This window comes from Hyperolius riggenbachi, chromosome 1 (assembly GCF_040937935.1).
Source record: "Hyperolius riggenbachi isolate aHypRig1 chromosome 1, aHypRig1.pri, whole genome shotgun sequence".
Classification (NCBI taxonomy): domain Eukaryota; kingdom Metazoa; phylum Chordata; class Amphibia; order Anura; family Hyperoliidae; genus Hyperolius; species Hyperolius riggenbachi.
In genome coordinates, this window is record NC_090646.1 from 191,498,377 (window position 1) to 191,520,762 (window position 22,386).

Sequence of the window (22,386 nt, forward strand, 5' to 3'; positions counted from 1 at the left end):
TGCGAAAGTTTGGGCAACCTTGTTAATCGTCATGATTTTCCTGCATAAATCGTTGGTTGTTACGATAAAAAATGTCAGTTAAATATATCATAGGAGACACACTGATATTTGAGAAGTGAAATTAAGTTTATTGGATTTACAGAAAGTGTGCAATAATTGTTTGTTTAAATAAAATTAAGCAGGTGCATAAATTTGGGTACTGTTGATTCCAAAACCTTTAGAACTAATTATTGGAACTCCAATTGGCTTGGTAAGCTCAGTGACCCCTGACCTACATACACAGGTTAATCCAATGATGAAAGCGTATTTAAGGGGGTCAATTGTAAGTTTCCCTCCTCTTTTAATTTTCTCTGAAGAGTAGCAACATGGGGGTCTCAAAACAACTTTCAAATTACCTGAAGACAAAGATTGTTCACCACCAGCTAGGCATTAATAATTTTTATTTATTGATTTTCAGATCAGCAGAAGCTGGATTTCTCCATTGCTGCTGGCATGCAGTATTCTGTGGGAGACAAATGCAAAGCAAGTATTTGTTTTTTTTGCGTGTAACTCTCTGGTAGGTGCCTGTAGCTTCCTATCACGTCTCTGTGATGTCCTCCTTAAAGTGTACCAGAGCTGAGCATATGCAGTATAAAAGTGTTATACATACCTGGGGCTTCCTCCAGCTAAGTGCATTTTAAATTGCATGATTTTATATTAAAGCATTATTACACTACAGAGCGTTCCTCCTTTGTTTTTGTCTCCTCTCCTCAAGTTTGCCATCCAGCCGGGCACTAAGAAGCTGCCAGTGTGTTTTACCACCTCCTGTCTGTTGACACCCCAGAATCACTAGCACAAGATTTTCCTTATTTTGGTTTGCCTGGCTGTCCTGCTGATGATTTGTATCTTATGCTAGGTACACATGATAGCATTTTCTGGCAGATTTACCTGCCAGATCGATTCTTGTTCAACATGTCCGATCTGAATTTCAACCAATTTTCTGACCGATTTCCGTTCACTTTTATGAAAATCGATCGGAAAATCAATCGAAATTCAGATCGGACATGTTGATGGAAAAAATCAGTCTGGCATGAAATTGTACGGTATGCACATTGTACGGTATGCACACTTCTTTAGCCATAGACCCTGAACATGTAGATCAGATTGCTCTGACTGAAGTTGAACTGGATTAACATGCTTGGCATCAGTAGTGAATCACACACCTGAAGCAAACATCAGCAGGACTGCAGCCAACTGGTATATTTTTTAAAGAAAATAAAAATGACAGCTTCCATATCTCTGTTGTGCCCTTTAAGAAAGACATTATCAAACTGAAGAAAATTTGGGACACGTTTTAAAGGGAACCCTAGATGAGGGATGGGGGCTGCCGTATTCATCTGCTTTTAAATAATGCAATTTGCCTGGTTGTCTCCCTCGAACACTCGTAATCCAGCGCAGGAGATTTGGGCGCAGCTGGCGTCACTATAGACAGTAATAGGAATTACGGCTATAGCGGCACACGGAGTATTTTCGGTGCCGTTAGAAGACAAAGCTGAAGTTACTTCTAAAACACTGTCATTCCCCACCATCCACGTGGACCTAGAGGGGGAATAGTAATTAACGTCGCCAGGAACTTGTGCAGCAGCAGGATAAGCCATATACAGGCTGTATCCTGCGCCCAAGTGTCCTGGCGGCGAGTTCTCTCATAGTCGCTCAACTGATCCTGTGTCTCTAATACTTTTCACCATAGACCCTGAACAAGCATGTGCCTCTGACTCATCTGAGTGGATTAGCTGCATGCTTTGTTCAGGGTTGTGACTGAGACACTACTGACGCCAAAAGATCAACAGGACTGCTAGGCAACTGGTATTATCTAAATGGAAATAAATATGAAAGCCTCCATATCACTATCACCTCGGGTTCCCTTTAAGTACTTTTTTGGGTACTTATCCGTTAGCCGGGTGCATCCGGCAGGTGGCGACAAAACTCCACCAGAGTTACATCTTTCCCTACTATCCATGGCGTCCTGGAGGGGGAATAGTAATTAGCGCCACCTGCCGGATGCGCCTGGCTAACGGATTAGTACCCTTTTTTGTTTTATGGGGACTGAAAAGGCTATTTATTCCTAAAGTGTGAGATCATTTCTTTTTGAGAAAACTGGGGAGAAATGTGAACTCAATAAGGGCCATAGACTCTTAGAACTGTTGACTGAAAAGTTGTGAATGTCAACACTGCTGAGTCATTCCTTGCCATTGTTTTGAAAATACTTTCACTCGGGAGCTTAAAGTCCCACGCCATCCTCCCGCGGTCTACCGTTCAGCCGTGATCAGCCCCGGTAACAGGCTTATTCGTGTCTAGTCTGGGTCTTCTGCGCATGCGTGGACCTCCAGTGCATGCGCAGTAGACCTGGACTGATGCAACTGAGCCTGTTACCGGGAATGATCGTGGCTGAATGGCAGACCGTGGGAGGACGGACTGAGTCAGATGGGTTTATGCTGCTGGAGGAAGCTGTGGGTGAGTATCGAATCTTTTTTATTTTATTTTATTTTTTTTTTTTTTTTACGGCTCTGGTACACTTTTTAAAACCTTATTTATTGTTCTGAATCAGTTGTCGAATGTTTTAAATGTTCAGCTGGTGGGAAATGCAATTTAAATAATTTGCAGGGTGCTAGATGACAGCCCACTTAAAACAGAGAGCTCTTACCCTGCAAGGAGAGATGACTGCACATTAGTGGCAAGAAGGTTGTTTGGATATACTGAGTGCCATAGATGTAATGACGTCAGAAAGGATTTACTTCAGGACATTTAAAATGTAATAAAAACGGCAAACGTAAAAAAAAAAACTTGCCAAGATTTAAGGTGTGCATTAAATGTGTGGTTTTCTCCCCCCCCCCCCCCCTTCCTTTTTTGTAGGTGCGCCTAGAACCCGGTGGAGGCTTTTATAATGCCCACATCCAAGAAGTTGTTAGTAATAATGGGCCAGCTATTGTGTTTGTGGAGGAGCTGGGTGAAAAGTGAGTGCAAAAAACATTCCAGTATAAACCTTTTGATTTTGGCATGAAATAATTTACTAGTTTGAACAAAGCCATACAGATTTTGAAGGAAACCTGTAATGCCGCCCCCCCTCCCTGAACCCTCCATGTGCCCTCGCCGTCTCTGAGCAATCCTCTGGTCCCCTGCTGTGTCTGTTTGATTACTGCCGACTTACAAGTCGATGGCCACAGCGCTCACATGGCCCTGGCCACGTGCGTCCTCGTTCACGCTCCCATGGCCGGGAGCGTCCTGCACAGTACAAGAAAACTCCATACTGCACCTGTGCAGGATGCTCCTGGCGAGGGGATTGAGGACACACGCAGCCAGCGACTTCCGATAAAGAAACTGAGCCGCGGCGGAGGACTGGAGGATCGTTCTGAGGCGGTGCAGGCGCAGGGGGCTGGCAGAAGTCCCAGGTAAGTGAAACTTTTTTTTTTATTTTGGTGGTGGGGGGACATTACAGTCAATATACACTGCAAGATTTTACAAATTAACCTCCTTATGATTATTTGCAGCGCACGGGAGGGTTTTTTTTTTTTGTTAGCATGTAGCTAGCCTAGCACTAGCTACATGCTTCCGCCCCCCCCCCCCCCCTTCCCTTCGCTATTCCACCCACCCCTCCAATCCCCGCCGGCGCAAATAACCAACAGGAAATCACGTTCTGAACAGGATTTCCTGTATGGGCTTCTCCTGTCGCCATGGCGACTATCGGATTGACGCCATGATGTCAGAGGGAGTCCCGATCCACCCCATAGCGCAGCCTGGCGGTGATTGGCCAGGCTGCGCAAGGGGTCGGGGAGGGGGGGGGGGAGGAGGCCCTTTCGCGTCGGGTAGCGGCAGATCGGCGGTGGCGATCGCAACAAACGCAGCTAGCAAAGTGCTAGCTGCGTGTTTGAAAAAAAAAAATTATGCAAATCAGCCCAGCAGGGCCAGAGCAATCCTCTGCAGCGGCATAGCCCGAGCTCAGCTCGGGATTACCGCCAAGGAGGTTAAGAGATGGGGAGTATTGCTGCTTTCTCAAATTGCCAGCTCATTTCATTTCTGGGAATTTACTAGCAGTATTTCTTAAGACACCTGAAAATAAACTAATGAAATAAACGATCGTAGCTACTTTCCTTCTCCTAAAAATTACTTTTTAATATATTCCACAGTTTTATTTTGTTTAAATCTACTTTTCAAGTTTAACAGTTTTTTTATTGTTTTAATGATAAATTCATTGAAGTATGCCAGAGCTAAGAATCTATGAACTATTGACCCTTTTTATCTCTTTCCTGCTCTCAGAAGCCATTTTCTGCTAGGAAAGTGTTTTATAGTTGGAATTTCTTATCAGTGAAGGTCACACTGTAGTCACTTCTGTCTGAGTCAGGACTGAGTCAGCCACTTAAATACCTGATATTTAACTCTTTCAGGCAGGGAAAGAAAAAAAAGGAACACAGTGTAGTTATTTGTCTGCTAGGCACTATACATGTACAAACTTTGGTAAGTTTCCATAAAATGAATGCTGCTTTCATTGTGTAATATATCTGTCACTAAGTCTAAAAGGTGACAAAATTCATAATTTTTGATGCTCTATCCGTAATGTATTCTTTTTTTACTCTTAACTCCTCCTTCCAGGAAAACTGTCTCACTGAAGAACCTTAAGCCAGTCACAACGACAATCAGTAATTCAGATGACTGGAACACTGTCGGGGTTAAGAAAGTTAAGAAGCAGCCTACAAGTGGTCCAGTGGTGCAATTTGGTAAGTAGAAGCTTATCATGCTTGGTGTGATCTCTTTATCTATTGAGCTTGTACATATAAAGTAACACATTTTTCTTCTTGTTAGAGGATTACAGGACACAAAAGAGCTTGGGTAAACCTAGTAAGGCTCAATCTGCTCTGCCTTCACGTCTGCAGCAGGCCTCTGGAAGCAAGCAGCAGCAAGTACTGCCTACGGATCAGAACCCACCAAGTGAGAGCAAGGGACGGAGCAGGACTCCTCCTAAAGTGCCTGGAAGGTATTACCTCATTTTCATTTTGGTCAAGTGTTTGGACACATGGACACCTCATGTCTATATTAGCAATGGTCAATGAGATGCAAATAATTATTTCTGGGTGCAGGATTTATGTTAATGTGACTTGAAAATGGTCCAATCAAATTGCACAGTGTACTAATATGGAATATGGTACTTTTGCAGAAAGCTTGATCGGGACAGAGTGGAGGAATCCAGCTACTATAAGAGGGAAACTGTCCACTTTGGTCTGACTCCAGAAGAACGCAGGGAGAAGCAAGTCATTGAGGAGTCCAAGTCCTTGTATGAGATGCAAAACAGGGATACTGAAGCATTTCCAGCTCTTACGGCAAGTTTTTTTGTATTTTTTTTTCTAATGTTCTTTTAGTATTGCTAAAGTGAGGTGAAACGTATGTGCCTGAAGTGTTGTAGAGTACACTTGTAGGAATTCTATTCCTCAACAAGACTAGGACCAAAAGACACATAGGGGTAGTGAGGACTTTAGCAGCACAACAACTAAAACATCTGATGGAGGAGCAAAGTATAAGGATGCCCACACATTACTCGATTTTCAGCATCGTTATCTGGCTGATTCGATCATAATGATCAAATCTGGCCATCTGGACCATCAAAATGATCAATTTCTGGCTAAAATTGGTTGAGGGGATCAAACGGCATGTTGCAAAATCTTGTTAAAGAGGAGCTGTCAGCCATACTATTTTAGGAATAAAACAAATATATAAGTAGATAAATACTTGCTCTACTTGCATAATATATGTATTGCACTGTCCATGTTATGATTCCTGTGAAGCAAAAGTAGAGAATCCTATTCTAGACCGTTTCCATATTTACTGTGGCTATTTTGAAGCCAGTCCTGATGTAATATCCGCCCTTAGTCTCCTCTGCCTGATTTGTCCGCCCTTCACTATAGAAAGTGCATTGTTTCAGCATGAGAAATATTGGCCAATCAGAGAGGAACAGAGGCGTGGGAGGGGAAAACAGGCGGGAAAGAGGCTTCAGCCAATCAGGCTGCATTAGTTAAGTCTGAGGGGAAGTAGAGCAGCAAAAAGACAACCCAGCATGCCCTGCAACTTCTCTTTTGTGTACCAAATTTTCTGTGTACCAAATAAGTCATGTAAACTGGGGAATGATCATTTATCAACAAGAAGAGTAATAGTGATTTTAACTTTTAGATTGCCTGATTAGCATCCTTATTACTTGTTTACCAGATAAAAATAAATATTTTTGGTTTTATGCCTGACAGTTACTCTTTAACGGCAAGGATGTGTTTTGGATATTTTTTCTTAGTTGTAATGGCAGTACTATTTAAAGTTCTGATGTTTTATGCATTTACTTTTTTTTCAGGCTGTAGTTGATACTGCTGCAAGTTCAGATGTGAAAAAGAACCCAACACTAACCCGAGAAAAAAGTTCCAGGAGAAAATCTGAAGATGACCAGAGGACTAAAGGTTGTTGCACCACTCTGTTTTGGGTCTATACTATAGATAAACTGTGCTGTGTAGCCTTCTCTTATTATTTGTTTTGACTTAAAGTACACCCGAAGTGACATGATGAGATAGACATGTGTATGTACAGTGCCTAGCACACAAATAACTATGCTGTGTTCCTTTTTTTCTTTCCCTGCCTGAAATAGTTAAATATCAGGTATGTAAGTGGCTGACTCAGTCCTGACTCAGACAGGAAGTGACTACAGTGTGACCCTCACTGATATGAAATTCCCCTTTTTACCTCTTTCTTGCTCTCAGAAGCCATTTTCTGCTAGGAACGTGTTTTATAGTTGGATTTTCTTATCAGTGAGGGTCCCACTGCAGTCACTTCCTGTCTGAGTCAGGACTGAGTCAGCCACTTGCATACCTGATATTTAACTCTTTCAGGCAGAGAAAGAAAAAAGGAACACAGCATAGTTTGTGTGCTAGGCACTGTTCACATACACATGTCTATCTCATATTGTCACATGTCACTTCGGGTATCCTTTATCCTCTTGAGGACTGCAGTGTTAAACCCCCCTAAAGACCAGGCCATTTTTCATTAAATTGGCCACTGCAGCTTTAAGGCCAATCTGCAGTGCCACACAACACAGCACACAAGTGATTCCCCCCCTTTTCTCTTCACCAACAGAGCTCTCTGTTGGTGGGGTCTGATCGCCCCCCAGATGTTTATTTTTGTCTGTCTGTATTTTTTTTTAATAAAATACGTATTTGTTTTCAAACTCTCCTACTCCCCCCTCCCTCCCCCTGCCAGCCAATCCTTGTGATCCGCTGTCATAGGCTTCAGCCTATGACAGCCGATCACCTCTGTGCCTCAGGTGAGGGCAGCCGTGTCACACGGCTGTCCCCAGTACAGCGCTACTGTAGATCTCAGCGATGTACTGGCAATTAGACGGTGATTGCTGCTCGGAGACTGAAGGCGGAGCTCCGCTCCGCCCACCAAGCAGGAGATGCGCGCGCAGCCTGCGCTCGATCTCCTGCAAAACAGAGCCCCAGGACTTTACGCCAATTTGGCTGCATATTAACCAAACTCTTCATGCAGCATCGATATCCATCTACTTTACTTGAATGCAGTAAAAGATTTGGAGTTGGAGTGCCGCCAGGATGCCTTTCAGAGGTTGAATGGATATTCATAGTTTTTAATATCTAACCCAAAGGATCTGGTATTTGCAGGAAATGGCCCAGGATACACCATACACGGGTCAGTTATGGTCTGATATGTCTAGCTGATCAATACCTGTGTGATTGGTATTACATTGGATTGGATTCCTATACTACATGACAAATTCCATTTCAGCAGATATCCATCAAGTATTAATTCTAAAGCAATGTGCTGCTTCCATGCAGTACAGCTCTGTGGGCCATAGTTTTCTCGCCACTCCTCCCCTGCCCTCTTTGAACAGAAATTTTCCAACTTGACCGACCCATCAGACTTTCAATTGATAAATTGTGCAAAATCTAGTGAAAATGAATTGATCTGATAAATTGGAGTTTAAGATTGCGGACTGATTCCATGAAAGTGATTGAATCAGTCAAGAGCCCTTATAAAAAAATGATCCGTGCATGGCCATCTTCACCCATTCATCTATGGCCATTTACCTGAATGGCTGTATATTTTAGCATGCAAATACCGTATGTGTAAATGCTCAAGTGATTGAAGACATTCATATCTATTGGTTCGGCCTCCTTCGATTTTTGTAGCTTCAAAGCTCAAAAGCCGAGCTTAAGTTACACTGGATGAATCATGAAGTTCAGCTGATACATAGGACTGTGCTCTGATGGCCACAATATCACTACCCTTCAATCTCTCTGTGGGTCATGTGACAATTTTTCTGTCCTTCAGCCTGGCACATCTTAAGGAGTATAAGTGGCACCACAGGATACCTCAGCAGTCTTAGATAACAGACAAAAGATGAGAGCACTAAAGAGACCCCCATTTCTGTGACCACTGAACTTGTAGTATGTGAGGGGATGCCTTTTATATATCAGCAGTATATTAGGCTGAGCTTTATTTAAAGCAAACCTGGGAGCTCTAAAATACGGGGAAAAAAATTATTGGTGTAAGGAAGCCTCTGGATCCTCATAAGGCTTCCCCTGTCTCCCTCCATCTTGCTGTAGTTGTAGGAGTGGGATGCACCAAAGTTTGCCGTTGCGCTCCTGTATGAGAACAAGCACGGCCATGCAGCGCAGGACAGAGCCACCACTTGGGCGAAAAAGCGAGCACATTCGGTTCTGTGCTAGTGCTCAGCCCTGAGCAACCTGCTCAGTGCGGCCGAGCTCATTGTCAACGGGCTTCGGGGGAGGGGGATCCCAGCACTGGAATTTCGAGGGGGACGGGAAGCCTCGATTATCCACAGGCTTCCCTCTACTAGGTATGTACCCATTTGGGCCACTTTTTGCACTAAAGTTTTTTGTTTTTGTTTTATCTGAATTACACTTTCATGTGTGTAACTTACTTAGTGCAGCACTGCATAATATGAGAGTACATTATAATTCTATAATACTAATTATGTTTTTTGGCAGTCGGTCACTTTATTGCTTTGTCTTTTTTCACATTAGCGTCCAAGCTAACTCAGCCTGCTGCAGTGGATGAAAAGAAAGCAAGCGAGGTGAGCAACAAGTAATTACACCACCAGGGTGTAGCCATCAACAGGAATTACAAGACCTTCTCAAGGAATGTCTTTCAGTGTTACTTGGCACTTAAAGTGTACCTAAAGCCCCATACACCCGCTCAACAGCGGTCTTGAATGCTTTCACAGCTTTTGTTGTGAAACAAGTTGAAACTCCTAAAAAAGTATTTTGCTATTGCTCAAAGAGCTGATAAGACTGATAAGAGGTCAATCCAATGATAGACAGATAAAAGCTGCCTGGCCCCGATATCCTGGGGGGGGGGGGGTTGACACACAGGGACATTAAAATAGAGAGAGAAGCCTCAGTGGGATCCTAGAATCTAGGATAAAAATAGGTAAGAATCTAATTTTGTACCCAGGTTTTGGCTCGGGTACGCTTTGATGTTGAATTGCTTGGTTTGTTGGAGACTGAGTTATTTATTTATTGTATTTATAAAGCGCCAACATATTACGCAGCGCCTGCTTATAGCTCTGGGAGGTATTCGTGTGGAACACAACAGACTAGTTGAGAGAGCATTGTTACACTTACTAAAATAATTGCAATGTGTAGTTGTGGATTTTTTGTTTGTTTTAAATTGAAAGCTTATATTTCCTTTGAGTTGGCAATAAATGGATGTAGTCATGGCAATAGCTTGTGTCATTACAGGAAAAACTACCATCCCCTGCTCCGCCTGAAGAAGCTGTCATTGTTCCTGATGTCGCTGTTTCTCCAGTCCCTGATGAACAGCAGACACCCACCACAGTGCCTTCTCAACCCCCAGTGGTGACATCTTGGTCAGGTCAGTGGGGCACCCACCCACAGACACACTCACACCCCCCCCCCCCCCACACGCCCCCCCCACCCCCCCACACACACACACACACAGACACCCCCCCCCCCCCCCCACACACACACACACACACACACACACACACACACACAGCTTGTATACACTTTCAGCATAGGTTGCACAAACCTGTAGTTCTTAATTGTTTTGTGTGCTTTGATTTTCCGCTGTCTGTTTTTCTATTTGGTATGCAGTAACATCACTATTGTTATATGGCAAAAGTGCAGCTCATCAGCTGTTTGTTTTTGGTTTTTTTTGTTTGTTTGTTTTTTGCCCTTCCCCACTTTTCCCAAAGAGCATGACACACTGCATGGCAGGTATTCTTGGAAATAACAGGAATCCACCAGGTGTTTTGTCATTTGCAAAATTCTATCACCAACATTTGCTTCCTTACTTGTTTTTAGGTATTTCAGCACAGATGCCTGCTTGTGCTGGAGCTGGTCCTGAATCTGTGTTACAGCCTCAGGTGACACCACCATTCTCGCCACTTCCGGTTTCCATGCCAGCAGTCAGCCAGCCCTTACTGCCTATGCCTCAGACCCTGAGCCCTTACCAGGATCCCCTGTATCCTGGATTTCCTGTGAATGAAAAGGGGGAGAGGATCACTTCCCCTCCTCCTCACTCCTATTGTAAGAACGGAAGTGACCTTCCTAATGGTAAGTCAGAGGCTATATGTGGCACGTTCATTTGCTGCATTCATTTTTAATCTGAACATAGAAGGTAAAAGCTGTGCATGTTTTTATGATTTTCCTTTTTTCCTCCTTTTTTTTTTAGATAAAAGCATCCTTCATTTTTTCTATAACCTTGGCATAAAGGTAAGTTTCAATGTTGGCAAAGCTAAGCACCAGCTCCAAAATGTATACAAATTTTTACTTGGAATATATGGATTCAGAAGAAAGGTGGCCATACATCAAGCAATTCTGGCGGCTGATTGACCAAGAGACAGATCTCCCTCTCTCTGATTGAATCTGCTGGCTACCATAAACCGCAGGCCGATTTCCAATCTATCTCAGTATGAAAACTTTCAGGAATCTGTCCGGTGATGTTGCCTTGCTGTGTCCCCTCTGTGGGCGTCCCTGCAGTTATGCTCATTGGTGCCCCATGTGGTTGCCAGCGTTATAGCATGTGGAGTACGTATATATCACACGTGCAATACATCGGCAACCACGCGGCACGCCAATGAGGAAGTACAGTGCAGATGCTCGGGGGACAGCGGACAGGTAAAATAAAAATGCAGGGCCTCCGGGGGTACATCTAACATTTGGGGGACATGGCTGGGTATTTAAACTTTGCGATTTTTGCATGCCGTTATAGCTGCGTATCCTATCGACCACGTCGGCCCAAGATTTCCCAGTTTGTCTGCTCCATACATTTGACCAATTTAGGCCTGAAATTAGTCGAATCTTCAGTCGGCATACTCTTGGCAGCATTTTCATCCAATTCATTAATTATGCAATCGTATGGTCGATCGGCTCCTAAGTCGACAGATGTATGGCCACCAAACAGTCTAATAGCTATAGTTTTGAGTGTTAAACACATCTAGCTTGTGGAAAAGCTGTTTGTCAGGGATGTTCTGGTATGCTGAATGACAGTCTAGTGAAACCTGGTAGCTAAACTGTGTTTTGTTAAATGTTCCTAAGATGCAAAAACGAATAGGGTACCTCCCAGTTCCCCACTGGGATACCCTATTGCACAGGTTGGCGACATGTGGTATGAGTGCTAGTACTTCTGATGATTCTAATAGGAGCTTGTTGGCACAGTCACCTTTTTTACAACTTGTTTTTTTTAGTTTAAAAACAACAAATAATAAAGAAAACAATGGAACACATTGAAAACCCATCAGATCTCAGTTGGACAAAAAGATCATACTGAATATCTATACTGATATGGACTGGGTAATGTTTTGGGAATGAAAGGACCCCATACTATTTGATGGAAAATAAAATGATCAATCTACAGAGGGCTGAATTCAAAGACACAACTAAAATCTAAGGGAGAAAATGTTGCAGCAGCCTAGTCCATTTTGCTGAAGTTTCATTACAGCAAATCAAAATCTTATTGAGTAGTTTGTATTCAACCCCCCCCCCCCCCCTTTCCCCACCACCTTAGAGCAGGGGTCAGGAATCTCCCCAAGAGCCAGACAGGAAAAATATTGACTAACAGCTTGTACAATAAGCTACCTGACTTGGGGGTTGATTCACTTTGTAGGACGAGATCCCCTCACCTTGGCTCAATAGGCTGCCTGTCAAGTGCCTATTGGGCCAGGCAAAGTGCAGGGACCTCTTCCTACAAAGTCATTGGACCTGACTGGGTGTAGAGCGGGACAATTGGAGCAGCTGTTAGTTTTGGAGGAGCGCAAGTAATTTTGTAGTGCACGCTACATACCAGTTGCGTGCCTATTTTGAAAATTTTACTTGTGCTGCCACACTAAGCTGCGCTGCTTGAGGAGTGTAACTTAGTTTACTGATTTGTCTGTGAGCCAGATGTATCCTTCAAAATGGCCACATCTGGCTCCCAAGCCATAGGTTCTCTACCCCTGCTTTAGAGGTATGTGCATCCCTTCCATATATATGCATCCCTAAACCATCAGTGACCTACTACCAAAGCGGTCATGCTGAACGGGGATACAGGCAGCATCTTTTCCACAGCTTCCCCGACCCTTTCATACCTGTCACATTCTTAGGGGTGAACCCATTATCTGAAAGCACAGGGTACCAGTGGTGGTTTTGCCAATTCTGGTATTCTGTGGCAAATGCAGTTAAGATCCACAGTGCCTGGCAGTTAGCACAGGGCCCACTAGAGGATGTTGTGCCTTCAGACCACCTGCATAAAGTCTATTTCTGATTGCTCGGTCAGTGCCATTCACACTAGTGGACAGTTGGATGTGGTTTTTTTTTTTTTTTTCCTTCGTCGTCTGGCTCTGGCAGTGCTTATCCTGTACCACCTTTCCCAAAAGAGAAGATATCAGTCCTGCTCAGAGATTGAAGCAGTAGGATCAGCCATACTATGCCAGGGGAAAAAAACCTCATATATAAGTAGATAAATACTTGATCTACTTACATAACACATGTATTGTACTGTCCACGTTTTGATTTCAGTGAATGTTATATAGTAAATTACGAGAATTCTGTTCCTGGTGGGGGCCATGTCTTTTGCCCACAGTTAAGGCTAACTCGTGATGTCATTTCTGCCCTTTACTTTTTTTTCTTGTCTCCTCCAATCGCTGAGTCCCCTCAGCCTTGCTTGTAAACACAAGTGAGTAGGGGATTAGGTTTCAGATAAGCAGCTGGCAGGGAAATAAAGGGAAGAGGAGGAATAGATTATAGATAAAAAGAACCCCCAGCATGCAATTCTTTGGCACGACTACTAAAGGTCCAGTTCCTTAAGTATGTGATAACTTCAATTTATAACAGCAGAAAAAGTTTTGAAAGGTTTGAATGCAGGATTAGCATATTTATCACTTAATACACTCAGACCAGTTGCTGTTGAAATTAGATATTTATGGTGACGATACCGCTTTAAAGGGAACCTAAACGGAGGATATGGATTTTACCTTTTAAAATACCAGTTGCCTGACTAACTGCTGATCCTGTGTCTCTAATACGTTTAGCCACAGCCCCTTAACCACTTCTGCCTTCAGTGTATTTTCCCCTTATGGACCAAGGCAATTTTCACATTTCAGTGCTACTCCCATTCATTCGCCTATAACTTAATCGCTACTTATCGCAACAAAATGATCTATATCTTTTTTATCCCTCACCATTTAGGCTTTCTTTGATGGTACATTAGACTAAGAAGTATTTTATTGTTATTGCAACAGGAATGACAAAATCGAAAAAAAAAAAATTCTCAGATTTTGGCCATTATAGTTTTAAAATAATATACGCTACCAAAATTAAAACCCACATATTTTATTTGCCCATTTGTCCCAGTTATTACACCGTTTAAATTATGTCCCGATCACAATATATGGCGCCAATATTTTATTTGAAAATAAAGGTGCATTTTTTCAGTTTTGCATCCATCACTATTTACAAGCTCACAATTTTAAAAGATAATGGTTATATACCTTCTTGACTTACATATTAAAAAAGTTCAGTCCCTAAAGTATTTTTTTTTATTGTAATTTTTTTTTAAATCATACAAATACATTTTGGGTACCTTGGGGAGTGTGGGTGCGCGCTCACGAGCGTCGGGAGCACACAGAGCGGCGATCATGGCGGCAGTGCACCCCTGAGGCTTAGGTGAAGTTTTTAGGGGCGTAGATATACTGTCACCGTGGAAAAGGTGACCTCGCCTAGTCGGCTTCCTCTGCACTCTAGCGTGCGGTTAATGGTCTCGCTGACGTAATTTGGACTTATTCTGCACTGTACAGTCCAGATGACGTCAGCGCGACTCTGAGGCGATTGCACAGGCGCATTAGGTATCATGCGCTGGAGGGGACCTAGGACCACCGGCGCGAAGCTGCGGCATGGGCATGGAACGGCTGGCAGGGGCTGTAGGAAGCCCCAGGTAAGTGGATTTTTTTATTTCCAAAGTCCTTGGATGTTTCCTTGAACAAGCATGCAGATCAGGTGCTCTGATGAAAGTCTAACTGGAATAGCTACATGCTTGTTTCAGGTGTGTGATGCAGCCACTACAGCAGCCAAAGAGATCAGCAGGACTGCCAAGCAACTGGTATTGTTTAAAGGGAACCTAAACTGAGAGGGATATGGATGTTTCCTTTTAGACAATACCAGTTGCCCGGCAGTCCTACGGATCTCTGTGGCTGAATCACACACCTGAAACAAGCAGCCAATCCAGTCTGACTTCAGTCAGAGCACCTGACCTGCATGATTGTTCAGGGGCTGTGGCTGAACGTATTAGAGACACAGGATCAGCAGGAGAGACAGGCAACTAGTATTATTTTAAAAGGAAATATCCATATCCTTCTCAGTTTAGGTTCCCTTTAAAAGGAAACATCTGTATCCTTTAAGGACCACCTACAGCTTTGTTCAGCTCTCCTTAGACTGCCTGTCTTCTGGAATCTTGTTCCTGCCTTTGAGACAGACTGTAGTGGGAGACACAGGCCTCAATTCACTAAGCTTTATCAAACACTTTATCAAACGTTTGATAATTTACCTCATGGGTTAAAACTAATTTTGATTTCACTAAGGTGTTATATTTTTAGTTTTAACCCATGAGGTAAATTATCAAACGTTTCATAAAGCGTTTGATAAAGCTTAGTGAATTGAGGCCACAGCAAACTTTCTGGCAATGGTACACATTAATGTGCCATCCTGGAGGACTTGGACTACTTGTGCAACTTCTATTGGGTTCACATGTCGCCTTATCCTACCAGTAGCGACACTGACCATAGCCAAATAGGTGTGGGGAAAATGTTAAACCATTCCCTTTTGGTGGACATCTTGTTGCCCCTCTAGTGCACCTGCCCCCAACTGCTATTTTATGTAAACCTGCAGTGATAAAACTCACTTTAGGTTTGATACATTCCTTAGTAGCAGGAAGTCTCTGGATAGCATAGAGCCCTCTCTTTCCTATGCTGGGCCCATTGTGCTAGCGCTGTCCTCAGCTATTCGACCCTTTGGATCGATGAACTCTTCGGAACTGCTTGCGTCCACGAGCAGTTCCGAGGACGGACACATCCCTACTCTGCATTCACGGTTTGGACTCGCGTATGCCCAGTAAGGATGTACTCGTTCTTGGGACAGCAGAGACAGCGGGTCAAATGGCTACACTGGAGGACAGCTCTGGAACAACGGGCTGGGTGGAGGAATGGGAAGGCTGTAAGCTTTGCAGAGCCTTCTCTCTACTAATGGAATCTATGAAACCTGAAGTAAGTTTTCTCACATAAGATTTTCTTTAACTGACCAGATCAGTATCACAGAAGTTTCATGGCCTAGGTGCCATACGAGTAAAAATATTATTCCCACTTATATTTTACTCTTGTTACTTGTGCATCTGTACAGCTGGCTCCTTACCAGGTCATGCGCCTCATCTTGACTGCAGAAGTTATAGTAGAATGCTGTGGGATGTCAGAAGGAAGTGGTGGGCCTAATGTGGGATCTGCAGAATTGCAGACTTGTATCTTGCTCTATTAACACATTTACAATTTTATTTTGGGATCCTGGGCATTCTGTAATAAATAAAGAAGCAACAGTTTTTCAGATAAACTTCTCACAATCTGATTCAGGGTTTTTTTTTGTTTTGTTTTACAGGCATACACATGCCCAATGTACCCTCCACATTTCTACTTGCACCCTCTTCACCAAGCTTATTTGAATATGTGCAGGATGTATCCAAATATTCATGTCTACCCTCCAAACAATTGGATGCAGGAAGCCACTGTAAACCAAAGTGAAGTAGACCTTCCACTATATGTGCACCAGAATGAAGTGCGGAATGATAATCGGTCTCCACAGATTGCTGCAGTATGCTCCCCAGCACCACTCGCCCCATCTATCCAGGGCCCTGTCATTGTTGAGCCTGTTTCCTCTCAACCAAATGAACTGGAAGAAGTTCCCCTGCCTGGGGTAAATGATTTTGATGGAGCACAGGCAAGCAAGACCATGTTCCCACAACCTCACTTTGGTCAAGGCGCTTACATGGGACATTATTCAGTTGCTCCTCCAATTTTCCCACAAGTTTGGTATGGATATCCATATCAAGGTTACATCGAGAACCCAGTGGTACAGCATAATGTTTTTATCACCCCTCAGGGTAGAAATGTGCCTGATGACATTTTGCCTGCAGCTGTTGTTGAAAACAGCTCAGTTGAAGGAGCAATAAAACAGTCCCAAGAGCTAACAAATGAATGCAAACCAGATAGGCCTTCGCATTCTGCTGCTGATGTTACAGAGGGCTCTGGATTGAATAATCGATTGGTAAAATCAGAAGAAAAAACTTTAGATAGGCCTGAGATTGTGGGTTTGATGAGCCTTACAGATGCATCGACTGAAAATTTGGTGACTCCATCAGCTGTAACTAAAACCTCAGAAGAAAAGGAGAGCAAAGATCATGAAGCTGATCAGTTACCTATGGAGACAGCATCAGTAGAGCTTCATGAAGATAGACCAGTGAAAGCAAAAGAGGAGAGCTCGGAGGATGAGAGGGAAGTATCAAATATGCTAAGCAGTGGCAGATCAAAGCACTTTTACAACCAGACCTATGGAAACAGGAGGCCCCGTTACGAAAGGTTTCACCCACCCAACAGAGGTGGGTACCAGTATCCTAGAAATGATGAGGCCTGGAGGGGAGCAAGAGGCAGGGAGGATGGCCATCCACACTACCGAAATTTTAGAGGAAGACCATATCGGAGGCGGCCAATGGGGGAACCGTATAGGCAACACCATGAATAAAAATGCAGAATTTAATTTTGTATTTATTTGGACAGTCTATGTAAAATAATAAAAACAGATCATTATATTTAATACTGGGGTTCAGGGAAAGGTTTACAAAACATTGTATCCATACTATACTGTTTGGTCTTTCTGGCTGAATATGTACAGTTTTGTTTGTTTTTGTTAGAGATACAGAAAAAAGGGTTATTTCAGATGTTTTTGTTTATACAAATTTAGAATTTATCTTCAGAATCCTATGGTGTTGTAAGAGTTGCCATGTTATATAGACGGCCCACTCCTCAGCACTGGTGGATTTCTCAGTATGTTAATGCAGTGAAAATTGTAACGCCAAATGGTGGTGTCACGTGTTTTAATTGCCTTAGAATTCTTTAGAATTTTTGTATAGCGCAATGATAAAATTGCTTCTGACTGTGCTTCCATTCCAAAGGCCTTTCATTTTAAAAAATACACCCCCCCCCCCCATCAGCATTGCAGGGGGGAGGGGACTTGAATGTTTTTCCTTTGTGTGGCTTACAGTAAGTATTCCATTGTTTGACCACTTAAGTGCTGGGAATGAGAAAGAGGTGTTCCTCTGCAGTGGTGAATCAGTATTGGTAATTTCCTAGGCGATTAGGAATTACGAATAGTTTGTTACCAAGGCCCTAAGCCGCCTACACTCCTTCAGCTTATGTCGCCCTTGACGATTGTTGCTCATAGGAGACATTGCATGGAAAGAGCTCTGTCCAGCCATATTGGAGCAACATGTACTTGCTTAATAGAGAGGGTTGGAGGGACGACTGATTGGATCACAAGCAAACTGCATCCTGTGGAGCGGCTAAGTGTGAGCACAGTGGGCTTGTTCATTGCTGGCCATTTAATGATCTGCTGTGGTGGATCGCTAGAGTTTTGTTAGAGAAGGCGGCTAGTGATTGCCTTACCCAAGGGTCTTTTCTGGCTTGTGTATATGGCTTTAATTTTCAACTGGCTCCTAGCATCTGGAATGACATTAATATCAGTCAGAAGGTGTTTGATGTAGCGGAATAAATCATGTCGGGACCTGTGGTCTGCTCCACCACAGCATCTCATGCTACATTTCAGACGCATCTCTATCTCAGCATTCCACCCCTTCACACACTCACCCTTGCCTCTCCCTCGCTTCCCACTGTTGTATTGTGGCAGGTGCAGAAAGATGCCTTTCTGTATTATAACATCTGGGGCACCTTTATAAACTGCTGCTATTCTTGCCAACAAAAGGTAACCCCAGTGAGTTGGGTATAGTGCGAGCTGCTGAAGTGTCAACTAGTACCTTGCCATTTTGTGCTTTTCACGCTCTGATAGATTTGGATTTTGATATCCGATTAGCTAAGTCCTGTCGAGGTTGGTGTTAATTTTAGTGTACATTGAGAGATCAGCCACCATGTGTCTGATCTGCAGGGGAAATCTAGTGTAATCTTAAATTAGCAGAGTGACCAAGCATCTGAAGAGACGGTAGACCTGCACACACATTGGTCCTGAGCCCTTTGCGCTGCAATGCAATTTGACTTTTAAACAGGCATAACAAGTAAGTCATTAAACCGAATACTAACTGCAGAAGCAGTACATATAAATGTAGGGGCAGTACAGTGTAATTGATGGGGCTTAGAGGTTTGCACCATTTGCCTGTTTTTTGGGGTTTTTGTTTTTTACTACATTGCCCTTAATGGTCTGTGTTATGATCACACGATCCCTTGTTCAAAGTCAGGCCTACCTACATTCAGCAGCATCGGGATTTAGTTAATCTAGTTTCTTTAGACTGGTGCAAGAAAAATAAACAGAACAGTTGTACAGAGCAACCAATCAAGTCTCAGCTGTTGAGTGAAAGCAGGATTCTGATGGGACGCTTTGGCAACTGCAATCTTGCGTGCGTTTACTTTGTATCAGTCTTGAGAAAACCTCACCAGTGAATCATGGCAAATGACAGGGCAGTAGTAATTTGTTCAAATATTGTGCACTTAATAGCCCTCCATATAACACTGCTAATGGGAGTTCTGTTTCGGAGCTATATGATTGTAATTATGGAACTGAATATTGCACATTTAGTTGGGGATGGGAGTACCCAATAACCTATAATAGCTACTAGCAATAACCTAAAGCTGCAGAAAAAAAAATTGACGTCTTGTGCTCTGGCACAAGGCTCATAAAAGAAAACATGGATGCTACACTTTGCACTGACATATCGTTAAAACGTGTAAGAACTTAAAGTATTTTAGCTATGTAGACAATTGTTATGTCTTGTATGTTAGGTTTTTTTCTTGTTGTTGTTTTACGATTCATAGACTTTAGCATAAGTTGTTTTTTTTTTTTTTGCTGTACTGGTATTTAAATTTCTCCACTATCCTGCCCCCAAGTTTTACCCCTTCTGTTAAGGGTTTTTCTCAGCTTGTGTTTATTTTTCATTCTGATTACAATTGTAAAATGTGCATTGTTTCCAGGGATGGATGGTTTTGCATAAGGATAGGTTGTTCTTTATATATCCTGAGTGCGGTGCGTTTTGGAGCTGCATATGCTCATATCATGTTTACATGTTGTTGTATGCTGTTTGTTTTTTATTTCCTCCGTATGTTTAAATTAAAGGACTGATTAACCATTTTGACTCCTATGCATGGAAATCGTTCATTTTATCAATGCGTTCTTTTTTTATAGGAGTGTTAATTTTGTGCTTGTATGTCTTGTTTATAAGCTGTTTTAAAGCAAAATTTTCACAAATAAAATGTCTGTTAAAAATATACTGGTGCAGAGGTGTGACCATGTTTACTTTTTTTTTTTTAAAGAATATTTGCCATTCTTTGCATAAAAAGGTACATTAATAACTCGGTATAAAATAACTGCAATAGAATACATCCAGTAACAATTTAATCTTTCCTTGTTGAATATAGTTTTCAGCATCTAGTCACCTACGGTATTTTTCGGACTATAGGACGCTCCTAGGTTTAGAGGACAAAAACCAGGGGAAAAGAAATACTAAACCTGGTGCATTCATGGTGAAGGGGGCATCTTGTGGATTACGCCCCATTTGTACCTCGTACCTCCTTGTGTCCCCCATGTGTCTGCCTCTGTCCTCGTGTCCTCCTCTATGCCCCTTTGTGTCCTCTTTGTCCCTGTGGCCTCCTCTGCATAGCAAGCATTCACAAGTCAGGAACTCCCTGCATTTGGATTATAAGATGCAGTGACTTTTTGGCCCCACTTCAGGGGGAGAAAAAGTGAGTCCTATAGTCCAAAATATACAGTAATTTAAGCCTGATGCTATGGGAACAATCTTCTGCATCCCAGCAGTTATATGAAGGAGTTAGAGACATATCATCCTGTCCCTGGCTGCAACCGGTACCACAAAGTATTAACCCAGAATCTTCTCCCGGGATTCATCAAATCGGATATATCTGACTGCCATTTCTGAAACTCTTTGAGGGGGGGTGCTCCTAAACCAGGCCACATCTGAAATGACTAAGAGAGGCATGCAGAGCCCCCTAGAGGCAAAATTCACACATTGTATTCAAAATAGACGCTAAACTCTGTACTAAATTCTTAAACTCAGAAGAAAACAGAAATGCAAACTTGACATAGCAAATGGGTGCAGATAGCTATAAAGCTTTCATGCCGAATGTTCCACTTTAGACCCTTCCACCTCGATGATCCATCTAGTATTGAAGATTCTGCATGCACACTGTTTTTGGAAGCTAATATCCTTCATTGTGTTAATTTTGGTGCATCTGTTTTGAATGCAAATTGTGTACCCTGCCTATAACTGAGGCTCTGCACATCTATGCTGCTGGTCATGCAGATGCAGCTTAGACTGTCTTGGGAAGTGCTGCCATCTCTCCCTGCTATACAGCTTTTGGTTGAAATGCATCTGCCCCTGGGCTCCAGCCAGACCATGGGAGTGGGCACTACACTGTCCACTCTTGCTGGAAGTTTGTGTTTTGGCTCAAGTGGCAACCCAGCCTAAACCAGATTTCACATTCGCTAATCAAAAAGCTATATGAAAACAAGCTTTGCTACTTGCAGAAGTTTATGAAAGGATTTTTGTGTGGAGTTAGGCTTCAAAGAAGAACTGAAGTGAGTAGGAAAAAGTGAGACATTCCTGACTTCCTTTTACACAGTAACACTTCCCTGGGTGTGTCCCCCTTTATTATTTTCTGAATAAAATGAACAAACCAGCTGCATGTTTGCCCCAAGAGCAGAGAATTGCAGTAAAAAGAGAAAGCAATGGCAGCCTCTATATATTCTGACTTCAGATTTTCTTTAATAGAAAAGAAGAAAGCCACTTAATATTTTATGTATTTGACACCTCATAAATATGAAACTTAAAGGGGCACTATAGTAAAATGTTCTTATTACCCTGCAAACTTGTAGATACTAATGAAAAAATCAGCTTTCAAGCAGAGCTTTCCATTTCAAAACCTCCTCTGAAAGTGCTGATTTGTACATCATGTGACAGCTTTTCTCCATCAGTAAGCAGCTTTGCCAATGTGGTAATCTCCTCCCCACTTAGTTTGCTCTAACGGCCTTCTCCTTTGTCTCATGCATGTAACCAGCTAGTTTTACCACTGAAATTATTCCTGCACACAGGGCTCTGAAGGTGTGCCGTTTTGTAAAATTGCTGAGTTTGATACCGGAGGCTGTGCATTCAATTCTGGTGCTTTCTAATTTTGCTCCGTGATTATATACAAATATATCAGGATTTCTACACCAATTACACACAACAGCACACTTGTGTTGCTGCGATAGCTCGTTATGTGTGTGTTCTGAGATCACAGCTATGTAAACAATGAATGGTGCTGTAACAAATAGTGCAAAAAATGGTCTGGGGAAAAAAAAAAATAGCCATAGGCACACCTTCAGAACAATGAATTGTTGTGCATCCAGTTTATCAAATTAGATATGTAACCTCATTTTAAACTAAATGAGTTGTAGAATAAATGTTGTCTTTCAGCTTGGACCCATGTAGCATAAAAAAAGTAGGGACCAACAATCCGGGGTATTTTTTTTTTATTACAGGATTTCTTCAAACAAAATGTAAGGCAAAATGATCATATTCAAGCTC

At 42.6% G+C, this 22,386-nt stretch overlaps 1 protein-coding gene across 1 annotated transcript in view; it reads left to right on the plus strand.

Annotated features, from left to right (window-relative positions):
* The window catches only part of OTUD4 (OTU deubiquitinase 4), a 67,908-nt gene extending 48,236 nt beyond the window's left edge, over positions 1 to 19,672 (plus strand). The window contains exons 10-20 of the mRNA XM_068279342.1: positions 458 to 522; positions 2,893 to 2,993; positions 4,627 to 4,751; positions 4,837 to 5,008; positions 5,189 to 5,351; positions 6,368 to 6,470; positions 9,069 to 9,118; positions 9,786 to 9,918; positions 10,371 to 10,622; positions 10,741 to 10,781; positions 16,185 to 19,672. Of these exons, the coding sequence (XP_068135443.1) occupies positions 458 to 522; positions 2,893 to 2,993; positions 4,627 to 4,751; positions 4,837 to 5,008; positions 5,189 to 5,351; positions 6,368 to 6,470; positions 9,069 to 9,118; positions 9,786 to 9,918; positions 10,371 to 10,622; positions 10,741 to 10,781; positions 16,185 to 17,324 (2,345 nt within the window). The 3' untranslated portion in view covers positions 17,325 to 19,672. The remainder of the gene's footprint in view (positions 1 to 457; positions 523 to 2,892; positions 2,994 to 4,626; positions 4,752 to 4,836; positions 5,009 to 5,188; positions 5,352 to 6,367; positions 6,471 to 9,068; positions 9,119 to 9,785; positions 9,919 to 10,370; positions 10,623 to 10,740; positions 10,782 to 16,184) is intronic.
* The last annotated feature ends 2,714 nt before the right edge of the window (positions 19,673 to 22,386 follow it).